At 42.7% G+C, this 16765-nt stretch overlaps 2 protein-coding genes across 2 annotated transcripts in view; one reads left to right on the forward strand and one right to left on the reverse strand.

The window, feature by feature from the left end:
• Positions 1-46: 46 nt before the first annotated feature.
• RpL18A (ribosomal protein L18A) lies at positions 47-8127 on the forward strand. The gene is made up of 5 exons (XM_065437480.1): positions 47-104; positions 1022-1201; positions 1926-2055; positions 6845-6954; positions 7987-8127. Exons 1-5 carry the CDS (start codon positions 87-89, stop codon positions 8077-8079), a joined length of 531 nt encoding a protein of 176 aa, XP_065293552.1. The 5' UTR covers positions 47-86; the 3' UTR covers positions 8080-8127.
• Positions 8128-12805: 4678 nt separating this feature from the next.
• Positions 12806-16765, reverse strand: part of LOC135906213 (complex I assembly factor ACAD9, mitochondrial-like) — a 42485-nt gene continuing 38525 nt past the window's right edge. The window contains exons 17-18 of the mRNA XM_065437479.2: positions 14117-14189; positions 12806-13084 (exon numbers count right to left, since the gene is read on the reverse strand). Of these exons, the coding sequence (XP_065293551.1) occupies positions 12984-13084; positions 14117-14189 (174 nt within the window). The 3' untranslated portion in view covers positions 12806-12983. The remainder of the gene's footprint in view (positions 13085-14116; positions 14190-16765) is intronic.

The following is a 16765-nucleotide window of genomic DNA, read 5'->3' on the forward strand; positions in this document are numbered from 1 at the left end:
ATTTAGTTTTTATAATTTTATACCACATTATATTTAATTACTGCGGAACTGTCGTGGTTCCTTTCTGTGTGCACACCGCCAGCAAAATGAAGGCCAGCGGTTTGGTGAGCGCTCATTTTTCACAAATTATTGCATAATATACAATTTCAAAGATAAAATCTAGTTGATCCGGGGAGCATAGTACTTGTAAATTTGGTGCATACTAAAAGGATTGCCCTGAAAACCTATTTTATAACTCAAACTTAGTACCGCATGTCCACGTGTAGCTGTCTGATACGTTAAGCCTAAGCACACTGGTCTCGTAATTCTTGCATTGCCTCAGTACTTCAATCGGAAATCAGTACAGTGTAAAACTTGTGCGAACCTGCTCCTTAATTTTGCACTTGTAGAACTCGCGGGAAATGGCACCGCTCCGTATGTAGAGCGACGGCTGAAGTGGCGGAGTTGCCGGGATAACGCCGTGTCGAGATGGCTACTCAGTGGAGTCAGTCTCGCAGCCACGGAGTTGTGTTCGCGCAAATTATCTGTCGGTGAACCATCCAAATAATCGTTGGCTGCGAGAACGACCGACATAGGCGCGAATAATGAATGCGAGGATCGTTGAGTCGACTCAAGTTCAACAAAACAAAGTTAATCACCTGTAATGACAACCCACGTCGTCGGAATGTGCGAACTTTTTGCAGGCAAGAACTACCGTTCAAACGGTTGGACTAGTGAAGTGACAGCGCATTTCTGACGAACCCAGCACTGATACGTATCGTTGACTGCGCTAAGTACTTCGATGAACTTGACGCGCGATATTCATATTGTTTATGCGGCTGTTAACATGGCCTTTACAGTGCCTCTCTAAATTATGATCGCTATCGTTATGAAACTTAGAGCCATATCGTATTTTAACTCGCCACTTATTTCTATTTTGTGTGCTTGCAATCGGAAGGATCAGAAACAGGTACCGTCAACCAGTCACGAGTGGTTGTCGCTGCCTCACTTTAATAATTTGTTGTATGATGTTTATTTACAGCTCAAGCAGTATGAAATCATCGGGCGGCACTTGCCAAACGCCAAAAATAAGTACCCGTCCTTGTACAAGATGATGATCTTCGCTCCCGACAAGGTGGTTGCCAAGTCCCGATACTGGTATTTCACCCGCAAGCTAAAGAAGATGAAGAAGACGAACTCTGAGATCGTCTCCATTCGTCGGGTGAGTCTCTTCCATCTGTTTACCATTGAAGGCAAGCTCATCGTGTCTACTGCGCCACTAAAAACCCAGTCGAGGCCTGTAAATGCCTTGATCGGTCAGAGGTGACGCTAGAATAACTTGACAGATGTCGCATGCATTTTCTGCCATTCTCTGTGGATTTTGCACTGAACATTTTGTCAACACATTGCATAACAGTTGAATAATTTTGCGAAATGAAACATACATAACAATAGGGTGAAAGTGGTAGAGCTTTGGTACATTTCTTCATTCACACATGTATCAAGATTTCACAATTCATAAGTAATGCATTATTGATGCTTGACACATTATAAACTAAATGGCAGAAGCCATCGTGAAGCCCCTCTTCTGGTACCTATGAAACAATTCACTTGTGCATTGTGCTAGGAAAACTAGTGAAAGATAAATTATGAACGAAAATCCCCTTCATAGTATTTGAGTGAAAATAACTTTTAAAGCCTGGACATCAAGCCTGAGCCTGAGCATTTTGCATTTAGCTCATGCCCTTTATGAATAGCCAGATATATAAATTTGGGTTTGAAATTCTGTACATGTTAAGTCATTGGTGGCACCGATGTGCTTCACAGTACTGCTAAAGCTGTTCTGTTCTCCTTGGGTGTGAAATGCATTAATTGTGTTGCATACACTTTGCATTCGCTGAACTTTCTGTTGAATTTGTATTTCCTGCTTCTTGTGTTTGTGCCAGATCTATGACAAGACTCCAATGAAGGTCAAGAATTTCGGCGTGTGGCTGCGGTACAACTCTCGTAGTGGCACACACAACATGTACCGAGAGTACAGAGACATGACCGTGTCGGCTGCTGTCACCCAGTGCTGTGAGTGATGCCTTAAATTCAATTTTCACACTTTTCTGTCTGTGGCCTGTCTCACAGTTAGCTATTCAACACAGCAAAACCTATTTTCTTGAAAAAAGGTAGTCTACGATTAATTGTGCCTTGTATTTATGAATAACCACAAGAGAAAATATAGTCTGGCCTCTGTATGTAATGAAGCAACTAGGATTTTTTCTTGTCAGTATTGGCATACAGTCTACTTCTGTAAATTTGACCCTGACAGGATTGACAAACTTCATCGAATAATCAGCTAGGCCATATTAAACAGGAGGCAGAAAAAATACCATTTGCCTGATTCTAACACTGCCTGGAATCGGAATGTGCATCTACTATGTATTCAAAGTGAAAACTAACATAGGAATGACATAAAGGGCCCTTCAGCAGGCCACATACCAAAATTGGGTTTTACGCTGGGAGTTATGTGCCCTCTAAGGAGTTCTGCTACAACAATTTTGTATGTTAATAGCAGAGACAGAAGTATTAGAAGTGGTGCGAACCCATAATTTCGGAAGGGGAACGTCATCATCAACATAAGACACTCTCTTCACTTGCCCTGTCCAGTCTACGCGGGCGAAATTCCTTCCCTGTGTTTTCCCATACCAGAACTGGAAAATTGTGTGACTGATACATCCTTTTTCCTCTCGCATTTTTGCTGGGTGGCGCATTTCCGGTGACCGTTTCGCACATGAGCTGTCGCGCTTATCTTGTTTCACGCAGTGGACGATTCCGTGCTCTGCATGAGAACACTTGATGGTGCCACAATCGTGAGCAATGAGGCAGCCATGAGAGGATAAAAGAGCATGGTTGCAGTGCTGGAGCACTGTATAAAATGAGATGAGAATAAGCAGGCGAAACGGGCACGGTACATCTCTCTTGCAACAACACAAAGTAAAGCAAGAAATGCAGATATTCACTTTGTATGTTTTATTATTTCTCTAAACTTTAATTCGTCTATTGAAACGACTAACTGCCTGTATGAAATTTCTTTTCCTGTTATATCATGATTGCATCAACATAACTAAAGACGTGTACCTAAAGCCACCTCACCACCGCTCCAAAAGAATCAATCACGACTTGTGCATACGGCCATTTGCTGCTAGATGTAATTTATTCAAATTTTCTTTTTTTCCTCGATCCATAGAACTATGGAATAGCCTGCCCCGCCATATTGTGAATGATGTGTCAATTGATGTCTTTGTTGCGAACGTTGAATCTTTCTTTGAAAATGCTTTTGTAAATGTGTTGTAGTCACAGCCTTCTTGATTATGAATCATGAATTGTATGATTCTACAGCTCTGCACACTTTGATTCTATTATTTATATAAGTTATGTATCTTTTCATTCATCTTCCGGAACACCAAACCTGTTGTACCACCTATTGTACATTCCACTCCTGTCAGAGCCTGAGAAAGGCTCACAGTATTATGAAATAAATAAATAAATAAACCACAGATTAAAAAAAACTGATGTTGCGTTGAGTCTCATGTCACCATGAGCGACATCACATCACTGCCATGTAAATAAACGCACTTGTGCAGCACCCAAGAGAAGGAGGGCAAACAATGTTTCATTTGAAATTTAAGCTCTCCATAGCATGTAGCAATATAATACTTGGCAGACACAATTGTTAGCTTGCATTGTATGCACTGAGCTTGTCCGCTCAAAATGGCCAGACCTAGTGAGGGTCTTTAAAGTGCCTAAAAAAAGTAGAAACCTAACACGCATGCACTTCTTGAGCACGAAAAATGTAGCATGCCTTAACAGAACAAATTTACACCTAATGTCCATCGTCACTACTCTCAGACAGCACTTTGTCTATGAACCACACATCTTCTGTACAAATTATTGTGCATTTGATATTCTGTATTGATAAAATGACTGCAACAATCACCACAAATGGGATGATGGCCCCATTCTAAGAGTAACCAGTTAGCTACTTTGTCCTGCAACGGATGCAGTTCTCTGAATGCTAAAGACACGTGACACGACTCTTTGCTGCTAGCTTAGCATGTAAAATAAATCTTTTTTGAATGAGCGTTCATAATCGAAGGCAGCGGTTCGATGTCACGCTCTGATGGCTTTCATTGCAACCAGTGACTTAGTCCGCAAGTAGCCAGAAAAGGTGTGGGATATTTTTGGATCAGATCAGGCTTCGTTTTGAAGAGGTATCGACAATGTAAAACACGAATGCAGGGTCTGTTCTGAAAGTAGTAGGACTCGTTTAAAAAAAAAAATTATTCATGAGAATAGTACAAACGATTAGAATTTTTCAAAGTAGCACCCTTCCGCCTCCACAAACCGCTGCCAAAGAGTTTTCTAGTTTTCGTACGCCTTCAGGAATGCCTGGACCCGAATGCTGTTTAGCTCCCTCGTCATGGCCTGTTGAACCGCCTCTACCAATCTGTGATGCTTCCCCTTGAGTGTCGATTTTATTCTCGGGAATAGAAAAAAGTCTGGCAGGGCCAAATCGGTGATGTAGGAGGGCTGAGGCAGTGTTGACACCTTGTGCTGGGCAAGATTCTCCACTACGCGGAATGTGGTGTGGCTCGGCGTGTTGTCACGGTTTAGTCTCCAATTGTTGGCGATGGCTGGGCGGACACGAACAATGCGTTTTCGCACTCTTTTGAGGACTTCCATGTGAAAAACTGCATTAACTGTTTGTCCGGGTGGTATGAACTCTTTGTGGATGACTCCATGTTGATGAAAAAAGCAAATGAGCGTGGACTTTTGCTTGGATTTGCTCATTCGTGCTTTCTTGGGGGGTGGGGAAGAAGGGGTGTGGCATTCTGAGCTCTGTCGCTGGCTCTCCAGGTAGTAATCAAACACCCATGTCTCGTCACCGCTCCCTACATTATCCAAAAAGTCGGGGTCCTCGTTCACGTAATGAAGATCCTGGCAGATTGTTTTCCGGTTGGCCTTTTGCTCCTCTGAGAACTCTCGGCATAAACTTCACGCACACTTTTCTCATGGCTAAGTTTTCTGTCACGATCTTGAAAACTTGGGTTTGAAGAATGCTCAAATGACCAGCAATCATTCTGATACTCATCCTACGATCACTGTTCAGTAAATTTTTAACTCGCGACACATTTTCATTGGCCTTGCTGGCCGAAGGGTGTCCGGAGCGGTCATCTTCCACTCTTTCCCTACCTTCTCAGTACAGCTTGTGCCACTCAAAAACGCCTGAGCTACCCATGACAGCATCACCGTAGGCCTCCTTAGTCATGTCGTGACTCTCTTTGCCCATTAACCAAGCTTTACACAAAATTTGATCACGTGTCGCTGATCCAGCAAACGCTCCACGATTCTCCGTGACGAGGCATTTCGACACTGGTTCACAGTACAAGCGACCTGCTGCTCCAATGGCCGAGAGCCGACTGCCGATTTTTCCCAGCGTTCCCAATATCCCATCTTCACCGATCCTGCGTGCACAGACTGCCTCTCGTCCCCCCCCCCCCCCCCCCCGTTCGCCCAGGAAAAAAACCAGTCCTACTACTTTCAGAACAGACCCTGTATATCGCTTTTCCTGCTCAACTCTGTGTGCAGCCTCAATGGAAGGTAGGCATAAACTGTATCTTTAGTTGGGAATGCTTTGTATGTGCATTGCGCTCTGTACCGTTTGCCAGCTTGGGCCTTGTCTGCCCTAGTTGGTCAGAAATGGGCGCAAAAGTAAACAAGCTTTTGTCGCATGCATGTCCACTATCGTGAGCATTGCACTGAACCATTAGCCGACACTTGACTTTCAATGATGGGTAAACATTTTACCTTTCATCTGTTCAAATAAGCAGCGTTCACTGAAGTGCACATTTCGGTAACTGTGACCATGGGTTTGAATATGGCCACATTAGTAGTCCGAGTTTAAATTATTGCACAACACGTTTTAAGGTGTCTGAAACTTCAATTTAGCCAAGTTTCTCTGCACCTTATGCACGAATTTATGGTGAGTTGTGCCCTCGGCACCCCCATCCATGAATTTGGGTCCAAGGCAAGGTGCCACTGTGGTAAAGCGCACCACAACTGGGGCACCACCTTTGGATTTCTGTTTGTAGTTCCGTACACTTTTTTCTGAATCGAACAAACCTGCATTGCCTTTCGCTTCGACGAGAACACGGCACGGTGCGTCTATGTGCGTGGCCTCTTGTCTCCATCACAGATCGCTTTCAAGATAGGGGGCTGTACTGTGCGTAACAGCCACCGGTTTTGAGCGCCAGTCCTGCACGCAAGTTTCAGGAACTCCGAATGCCCGTGATGCGACCCGATTTCCGTCCTTCTCCGCACACGTGATTGCTTTCCTTTTAATTGTGGCACCGTGGTGAACTCGGCATGTCTTTGCTGTTGGCACTTCCTTGCTGATAGAGCAAATGCAGAAAACTGGCTGACGGTGCGCTAGCCAAAGGAAGCATTGCCCACGGTGAAAGTGGCATCGCCTAAGCACACATGCTACAGCACATAGAGAAAGCTACAGCACCTAGGCTTGAAGTGCGCACAAGGCGGCCATATTGAAATGCCGATTACAACATGGTAACATATTTAAGGTCGTACTCGATTCTAACGTGCACATATTTTTGGACCTGTTTTATCTGGAGAAAAGTGTGCATGAGATTTGAATAAATACGGTATATTGCTATTACAAAAAACAATGCCCAAAATTGGGGCACCACCAGTCGGACTGTTCGTTGTATTTCTCATTTGTTGTAAATGTGTCTTTGCTTTGTAACAAATCCTTGTTGCTAGTGTAAGTGGTGCAGGACAAATGCTTTGACTGTTATCGCAGATCGTGACATGGGTGCACGACACAGCGCACGGGCATCTTCGATACAAATCATTCGTGTCGAAGAGATTCCTTCCAACAAGTGTCGGCGACCCCACGTCAAGCAGTTCCACGTAAGTCTGCATCAGGACTAGAGGGCCTTTACAAATTATTTTGCATTGATTTGAGATTGTGTCTGGCTTTAATGGCCATGGACAATACTTGTCTGTTATTGTAGTTTTGGAGCCATGAAATGTGAATAGGTGCTATGATTTAAATCTGAAGTTAATGAACAGTATATGGCCTCATGGGAAGATTGAAGATAGGCATAAACACTTTTGTGTATGCAATGCGCTCTGTACCGTTTGCCAGCTTAGGCATTGTTGTTTGGCCTGGTTGGTCAGAAGTGGGTGCAAAAGTAAACAAGCTTTTGTCGCATGCATGGCCACTAACTTCGTGAACATTGCACTGAACCATTAGCTGACAATCTACTGTTTCTGTAATGTGATGAACATGTTACCTTTAATCTGTGCAAACCGGCTGCTTTTAATGAGATGCTAGGGTGTCTGCCAACCGGGAAAACAGAATTCTCGGGGAACTTGTGCTTCTATTGGGAAAAATTAGCTGTCATTATATTGCAAGGGGACGAAAGTCACGCTAATGCTGGCTCGAGTAAACGAGAGGAATCCATGGTGCTTGAAGAAACACTTGCCTACTGCCATGCCAGTAGAAAAGCAAGTCATGCTTACACCTGTTCTTTATTCGAAGAATTTCTTAGGTACATGAACTATAACTCGCTCTCCGGTGTTTTCCTGGCTGTTGTTTTTCCCCGGTACTACAGTGAAAAACACTTGGAACAGGGCTCCGCTGTATAGGTAGGACAGAACCGTCGAAACTTAAGTAATCTGAGAAAATGACCAAGCATATTGCTTAATTTGCTGTGACTATGCTTGCTCTTGTCCCAAAGCCCTCATCCTACCTTTTGTATTTTTACCATACAAATAAGTGCTCCAGAGGAATTCCTTGACGTGCTGACAGAGTGCTAAGTATTGAGCTTCTTTACACCCGAGTGAGATTGCCTTTTTCTTTTCTGATGTTTGTAATACCATTTCGCTTGTGGAATTACTGTGAAAGAGCATAGCCCCGATTACTTTATGTACATGCAGGACAGCAAAATCAAGTTCCCCCTGCCATCAAGAATCAACCGGAACTTCCATGCCCCCAGGTTCACAACTGTGCGACCACAGGCAAAGTTCTAAATGCCTCTAGCCCACAAAGGGTTCCCAATAAACTGCTGTTGGACTATAGCAATGTTTACTCAACTGTGCATTTACGTACCCAAAAGGGCAGTAGTGGCTTGTCTGCCATTCACTGTACTCTTTATGGAGGGTCATGGGTCATCAGGAGACCTCCACTTCTAACATACTCGAGCGCAAAAAGCTGGGCCTCAGCTAATGCTTCCTTTTAAACCCTGCATGTGCAGCTATTTGTTTAGCATTGAAGCCTGTAAGGAAAAGCTGGAAGCTTCTCATAAGCGCAGGTGTATACACACAAAAATCTCCAAACTCATTATTTAGTTTCTGCTTTAAGATGTTGATTATTGTTTCCACAACATTAAGGGGTGGAAGTGCCCTGCCATCAGGGTAGCCAGGTTTGGCTACTTTTGGGTTGGCTGGACGACGTCCACCTTGCAACAGAGAAAATTGATTCAACAGGCACACCTCCTTTTACATGGAATGTCTCCTTTTATGGTTCAGTGCTCGGAAAATTATGCTGTGGAAACGTATTGCGGTTCCATGATGAACTTGAGTAAAGGCGTGTTGAACACATCGCTATATGGCTATAAAAACTAGTATTTACTCGCGTAATGATCGCACCCCTAAATTTTGTCGTCAAAATTCGATTTTTTTATTTCCCGCGTAATGATCGCGCCCCGAACTTGTCGCAGCGATATGTCGTGTGCTAAGTCTAGCGAATAATGATCGCGCTTGCCACCTGTTGAATGCAACGCGAACGACTCTTTAAGACAAGCGGCCTGCACGCACTAAACATTCTTAAGTAGATGCCTCATTTCATTACTTTCATCACTTTCCGCACTTCTATGACAAAATGAGGTACAACCAAACTTGCCTTTATTATGGGTTGGCTTTATAATGGCTGATGTCAACAAAAACAATAAAGGCGCATTTCGATTCTTTTCATCTGCTTTTGCACTTGTGAGCACGCAACAAATCGCGCGCGGCAATGATATTAGCCATGTTTACTCTGATACGTTATAAGTGTACCCTATTCATACGCCGACGCTTGTAACACAGCTAAGATATTCGCCCACCCTTAGTGGAAACGTGCCGTATTAGAATAGTAGTGAAGACAGATGCCGCAGTTTCCGCAGCATGCCCGTCATGTGTTTATATGTCACTGGCTGCTAAGCGCGCCCACCTGTTTGTCCCCTCAAAGTGGACATGGCTACATCATTGCCGTAAACTTGCCGATATTAACGATATTATTCATCACTGATACGGAAGAAACTGTTTCAATGCACGTAATGTACTCGCGAGAAGAAAAAAACATCACGTTCGGCGCGTTCGGCTTGCTCCGCCAGCCGCCATTTTTGTTTTGGTGTCCCGCACCCGCAATCTCGCAGCAAACGCGGAACGAAAAAAAATTTTTTTTTTTTTGCGGGAAATTTAACCCGTGTAATGATCGCACCCCTGAATTTGTGTCAATTTTTCTGACAAAAAAAGTGCGATCATTATGTGAGTAAATACAGTACTAGAAAAAACGCTCAAGTTTACCAAGTGATAAATCCTAAATAGTATGTATCTTCTTGCAAAGTTGAGATATGCCACAGGGATACATTGACAAGACTAGAGCGAGGATTGTTCACAGTACATATTTGCTAGTACTAGAGTTCAGCGACAACTATTTCCATTTACTTTATACAGGGATAACTTGCAGAATACAGAGCCATCAGTTCTAACTTGATCCCCAAAGTCAGTCCAAGGACACTATGCGCTGCACATAATCTGCTACATTAAAGGGCCCCTGAAACGGTTTGGACAAATTTCGTAAATGCGTAGGGTACAGCTAATCATTCACGCCACAATTTGGGTGAAGCGTCTCGTATTAAGAGAGCTACAGACATCAATTTGCTCTCCTCCATAGCCATGCATTTTCTCAACTCGTTCACCTAGTGATTGGAGCTAAGCTCCGCCTTCACTGGCTCTGCTTCATGATGGCATGTCCTGTCTACTACCGGCTATCTAGGAGCAAGCGCATGAAGCCACTCCGACTTCGCCAGCAGCTTGGCAGTCGACCCCTAGCAAGAGCTAACGAAGCAGCATAGCTTTGCGATCATTCTGTCGCAGCGCTGAGCATGTCTGGTATTCTGGTAGCCACAGGCGAGATGGGCATTTCAATAGATCGGTGGAGGCATAAACTCAAGCTGATGAAGGAGCTTTGGCATAGACATAGGTGAGTGGCCCGATTGGTCTGCATGGTCCAGCCACCTGGTGGCACAGAGCTTAACCAGCCAAACAAAGAACGAATATTGCTCTAACCAAGTGCAAATCATTTTAAACATTTACAAAAACATTTTCACGATTACGCTCCTGAGGAAAATTTACACCAGCAGCAAAGTAGAATGTTATAGTTACGGTGTTAGGTTGAGCTCTTGCCACCAGGTGGCTGCACCATGCAGACCACGTTTGCACCGCTGCTCATCCTGTAAAACGGCATGATCAAACGGCCAGGCCCAGCCCGCGTGCATTTACCTGAATACTGGACACGTGAAACACTATTGCGGTAGTAATCCTCCGGCATAAAGTGGCGGCCACAAATGTGCAAATCCTGGTGCTGATGGGATAGCGACAGTCCGATGCGCTGCAGCAACTCCGCTCGTCTGCATCCTTGCAGAGGGACACGATGTCGCAGCTTGACATATTGCCAGTCAATTTGTTTGAGCCCACAACATAACAAGGGCGAACCATGGTGCTTACGAAAAGAAAGATCAAGATCAACACTGACCGCGGAGCTCTCGTCAACACGGAGCATTTTGTAACACAAGCAGACAACATTTGCTTTATGCCGGAAGTGCTTAAGTGTAGTGAAAAATTGTCCTTGTGCATTCTCTTTCTGTTACTTTCTTTTTATAGAAACAAATCAACTAACATTCCAACTATTATGAACAACATTTGTTCACCATAAAGTTGGAAAAATTATCGATGACGCGCCCTGGACAGCCAATGCGATAGCTCGCACTACGAGCGTCATTAGGGCGATTTACGTCGCATGGTTAGGGGCGGCTGAAAATTCAACCGAGCGTTATGCTGCGATTGGCAGCCACGTACATCTTTAAAACCTTATAATAAATTGCACACTTTACGTGGAGCATTTAGATGCGTCAATTAATGATCTGAAGGACCCTCTTAATGACTCTGTATGTTTTTGCAATATCTTTCAAAATATTTTCAGGGCCCCTTTAATGTTTTCGTAAGTGAGTGGCCATGGCAGCAGCCTGGTGACTTTCAAGCACCTGCAATGAACTGGCTACTTTTTGTCTACTTTTCACTTTTGGGACCTGGCAACCCTGTCTGCCATCCTGTTCCAAAACAACATTGTGCAAACCGACTGCCTCAATATTTTACCGTCAAATTTTGCAGAACGTGTTTTTGCTGCACAGTGGGCCATTGTATTGCTCACAAATCCAATCTGATGCACCATAAGTGACCATGAAAAGTGCAGACAGTTTGGCGCGTCTACACATTGCTGGATGCCCACGAAGGTGCCAATCACTAGTGACCTTTTAAGGGTGTTGAAAGGTCATGCAGGGCCTATCGCTAACATCTTGAAATTACGGAAGCCTCGGCATCAATCAAGCAAGAACACGAGCCACTGGCAGAAGGCAGTGAAGTTAAGAAGCTGAATCTGGAAAAGGCTGCCCTTAAGTGCCGTCTATCCTCCCTGAAGGCACTGCTGACCATTGTCCAGGAACTTATCAGCGTAGGATCAAACCACATGCACAAGGTAGGGAGCGGAAATGTGCTGCTCATTTGATGCGAACTCCAAGCTGCCTTGAGCATATCAAAGTGATAGATTGCACACTGGCATCGATCAAGTCAAAATGTGCAAAAGCTCTCAGTCAAACTTGCTGTTCAGTTATGAAGTGCACAAGCAAGCATTTCATTTTCTACTACTCTGTTTCAAACTGTTTATCAGGCCAGCTGTGATATTCTAAACACTTGTATGTGTTTCGTCCATCTGTCTTGTTTAGTCGGAGATGTGTGCATAGTCAGCAAAGCATTGAATGTTCAATAAGAAGAATTCATGTAGTGGTCATTTGTATGTTGGGAATGGAAAACTGCATTTATTAAAGGTGTTTGACCCTCGAAACATGCTCCAAAGCTCTGCTTCCCACAATTGAATTCCTGCTGTGCTCTTCTAGTATGAAACTATGATAACGGTGTGGGCTATGTAGGTCAGCAGAATAAGCAAATACTCGCAAATACTCCAATATTTTTGTAAGCCATGTCATGGTTGGTGCCCACTCATGCTTCTACTCTTGCTCTGTTCCATTCGCACTTACTAGAATCCAATCACGTCCATACCCGCATCAACTTCCATTCACTGTCCTCGAGTTTTGTTCATAGTCTCATTAACCAGCACTCGTGTCCACTCACACTCTTGGTCACACTTGGTAATGTTCTTATCTCGCGCCTGTGAAATTGGTGTGGAGCGAGTAAAAGCCTGTGTACTCGTGAATGAGTATGCCGACCTATGGTATACTGATGCCTCAATAGAAGCAAGACCTTACTAATTGGTGAGTAGCACCATGAAACAGGCTGAAGACAGAAACCTGATGAAGTACCTGCAAGGATCATGGATTGTGATGTGAATTGGGGAGTGCATGTCAATGAAAGCATTCCAACACATTTTCCCTGTGTCGTTCATGCCTTACCGTTCATGCCTGACCATTTGTGCAATCAGTCAACAGACACAACTTAATATTTATTCATTTTGTATGCGATATAAAACAAGTTGACTTTTCTCCTAAAATTGTCGCAATCAACATGATGGGCCTGTGTTCAGCAATGAAAATGGCTAGACTATACAATCAAGTTGAGGTGTCTATACGCTGAGGTGTTGAGGTTCTAGACCCCTTGCATCAATAGTTCTTTGTCAGCGGATGCACTGGAAAATAGGCCTTGTCCTCAAACACCTTGTCAGCAATCTGCCGCTTCCTGAGAAGTAGCAAGTTTTCCATCTCTGGAAGAATTGAAGGAATGGTGAACATAGCAATGATGCCAAGATGCAAGTTGATCTTATCATAGGAACATTAATGTCAAAATGGGTATATAGTGTTGGCTAATAATTATGAAATAAGACGACATGCACATATGCCAGCAAATTCCACAGCAACAGCTACAATTTGCACCATCTGTTACTCAAGGCTGGGTCACGAATATCGACAGAAACGGGTGGACAAACATTAAATAAAATTTTGTTACGTAACAAGTGTTTTCTTGGCTATGACTTTTGTTGTCCTTATATGGTTATTACTCGACTAAATATTGATGCCCTAAATCCTTTAACATACATTTAAAACTTATCAATGGGATCAAATGCTTAGAAAATGACAAATATCAAAAATGGGTAGCAACGCCACTTTCAATATTCCCAAAGTGGATAACAGTGGTGTTAGGTTGTGGCAATGAATGGCCAAGACAGTGTCACTGCTTGCTGCTTATATATGTCGGTACAATGCATGCCAAGACAAAAGCAAATCTACCGTGGTATGACTCGTAAAATCAACAACTTTTTCAGCACAAATGTGCTCCAAAGTAAAAAAATACCACATTGGTAATGCCACACTATGGTGTTGTCAATGTTTGCTTCATGAATGAAAAAGTTCCAATAGGAAGCTGTGGCATTAACTCCGAACAAGTGGCCTTTCTCCTTCACAAGAGTGCTCAGAGGATAGCAACTGTGATACACCAGTGGGGCACAGACAAATTTTCATTTTATAGCTTTTCATAGATTGCATTGCAGCAATTATGCATCCAGTGAAGGCCAACAAAAATTATCATTCACTGTGAGTTGATGCCCCAAAAAGATTTTATTGTTTTTGCGGTGACTCTAAACTCATCCATTGTTAAACATGCTCAGCCAGCTGCGACTGTCAAGTAAGTGCATGTGACAAAAGAATAGAACAAGAGTAAGCAAATTGCCAAGTAGATGCAAAACAAAGACTATTCAAGACTAAATAAACATGCAGTGATTTGAGCCAATGTAACTTACCATCATCAATTTCGTTTTCACAGCTTTTCACCTTTTTTCTTGCATCGTGACAAAAGCAAAGGGCAAGATCAACCTGAAAAAAAGAGGGATGAAAGGGAACACATCATTCAAGGGAAACTATCACTGCCCAAAGTGACCATGATGGAGTGCTCATTGATTGTAGGGTCATTACTGTCATCTGGACGAGAACTGGCTTGATGATGTTTTAAAAGGCCTCTCACCAAGCCCATTACAGGTTTTGGTTATAGTACACTGGGAGTTGTAAGGCACCAATCTAGAGAACATTTTACTGAAACAATTTTTGAAATTGCTTCATTTATTTATTTATTTATTGTACCCTCAAGGCATACAAGCATTATAGATGGTAGGGGTCAATCATTCAACATAAATACAGTTATTTGTACATACACAATTGAAAACTTCAAAAAATGAACGAATGTAGCTTCTAATAACAACAAAAATTCACACTGTCATTCAAGGCTTGTACAATAATTACGGCAAGAAAATACTGTTGCAGCCGATTAAGACACTAAAAGATGAAGTTTCCAACCGACATAGAGAATGTTTACAGAAGAAGAAAAAAATGCTGGAATGCGTTAAATTGTGCTGGCAAGAGTTTCACAAAAATGGTCACAGTTAATAATGCTAACCAATGAGGCGGGAAGATGGTTTTAGTCGAGGCTGGTTTTGGGCAGGAAAGAGTGCGAGTATGTTACAGTGTTTTGGTGAGGGACATGGACTTTGTGGTGTTGATCAAGTCGAGATTAAACAAAATTAGGCGGTTTAATCAGTCGGGTCCTAAGAACATGGTTATGATGATAGATCTCATGAAAAAAAAAACAAGTCGAGATAGTTTCCGTCTATTTGCAAGCGGGGGCAGATTAAGTATCAATTTCATGTTAGTTACGCTGGAAGTTCGATGGTAGTTACTTAGGATAAAACGTGCTGAACGATTCTGCATTGCCTCTAAGTTATTGGTAAGAGTTGCAAGGCCAGGGTCCCAGATTGATGAGGCATATTCAAGATTAGATCGGACATAACTGACATATAACTGTCGCTTGAGTGATGAAGGTGCAAGAGAGAAGTTTCTTTTCAGGTAACCAAGCATGTGATTGGCTTTTGATGTTACGTGGTCGATGTGATTGATTGATTTGTAGAGTTTATTGGCACAAGGGCCAGATGTGGCCAGAGCGCCAAGTCAATGATCTGTGCTTCTCAATGATATACGAGTGTTAATTGTGGCGAATATATGAAACACGGCTGTATAGTGGCCTAAAAATATTCTCTAAAAAGTGCAAAAATATACATGTGGTGCAATGTGGCTGTAAAAGGGCCTGACATTTATTCACTCTAAACTGCGTAAAATACAAGTATATACATATTAAAATGACAGTTATTGATCCTTTCTGCAATGACAATAGATGTTTCATGAGAGGGATGATCAGTAAAATATGTAGTGTCTGTAGCACTAGTGCCTCAGCAAGGCCTTGAAAGCAAGGGCTGGGAGGCACGTGCTCTAGAAAATGGTTTCATTGCAGCTATGACCTCTAGGTGGAGGCCATGCTAATATATTGCACGGAACAGATGTTAGCGATATATTGCACGATAATTACTTGGGTTGTGTGTGTCATCAGACTTGTAGAAAGGCACGACCTTGGTTACTTTTCATTTCTTGGGTAAGCATCCATCGCTGAGTGATTTGGCGAAAATGTAATTCAGAATGACAGAGCTGCACTCATTGGTGTTTTGCAAGAATTTAGCATTGATGCCATCCTGGCCACATGAAGATGATCGTTTTAGTCTGTTAAAATAGCACGAATGCTGGCTGGGTCAAGGATGATGGGATCCATTGGTGTTAGATGTGCTCTCGGATACGAAGGAAGAGTGAATATTGGGTCCCAGAACAAGTTTGTAAAGGTGTCATTAAAGACTGAGGTGCAAGGATGCTTCAGAACTGGTTCACCATCGTTATTGAGAGATATGTCGTTGTTGTTGCTGTTTTTCATTGTATTCCAAAAGCGTTTAGGGTTAGTTTAGAGTAAGGACGGAGGCGTTGAATGGAAAAACGTAAATTTCGCCGTTTTCAATGTCTCTGAATATGCCGTATAGAAGCAGCTTTGTATACAGCCCACCTCTCCGGGTTCAGCGATTTTTTTGCACTACTAAACAGCCTGCTTTCTTTTATTCGATAACCGCTTTAGATATCTGTTGTACCAGGGAGCGTTATTGTTGTCTTAAACAGCTCTTAAAGGAATAAATTTGTTAGTTAGCTCAACTACTTTTGTTCTAAAAGAATTACAAAGTTTTTCGACGGACTGCTCAGTGTAGGTTGAAATGAAGTTATCAAGGAAAAAGGAAAGTTCAATCAATCAATCTTTATTTTCATTCTGTCAATGATACAGAAAGAAGGACTGTGACAAAAAGCTGTTTTTCAAAACAGCTTGACTAGGCCACAGCCCCTAGTCATATTAATTATTAATAGTATTAATATTAATTATTAAATATTAATTATTAATATTAATAGCATTGTAATTGACACTGTTGTGGTTCCTTATTTGTTTGAACCGTTTTTGCACACTTATTGTTAGAAGAAATTGAACTGTCCTGTTACCATGCCGCCAGGAGGCAAGCATCACTATCTGCAGAGAC

This window comes from Dermacentor albipictus, chromosome 5 (assembly GCF_038994185.2).
Source record: "Dermacentor albipictus isolate Rhodes 1998 colony chromosome 5, USDA_Dalb.pri_finalv2, whole genome shotgun sequence".
Taxonomy (NCBI): Eukaryota; Metazoa; Arthropoda; class Arachnida; order Ixodida; family Ixodidae; genus Dermacentor; species Dermacentor albipictus.

Coding starts and splice junctions, on each gene's coding strand:
- RpL18A (XM_065437480.1), top strand. Junction 1,202..1,925: donor AGATCGTCTCCATTCGTCGG/GTGAGTCTCTTC, acceptor TGTTTGTGCCAG/ATCTATGACAAGACTCCAAT. Junction 2,056..6,844: donor GGCTGCTGTCACCCAGTGCT/GTGAGTGATGCC, acceptor CTGTTATCGCAG/ATCGTGACATGGGTGCACGA.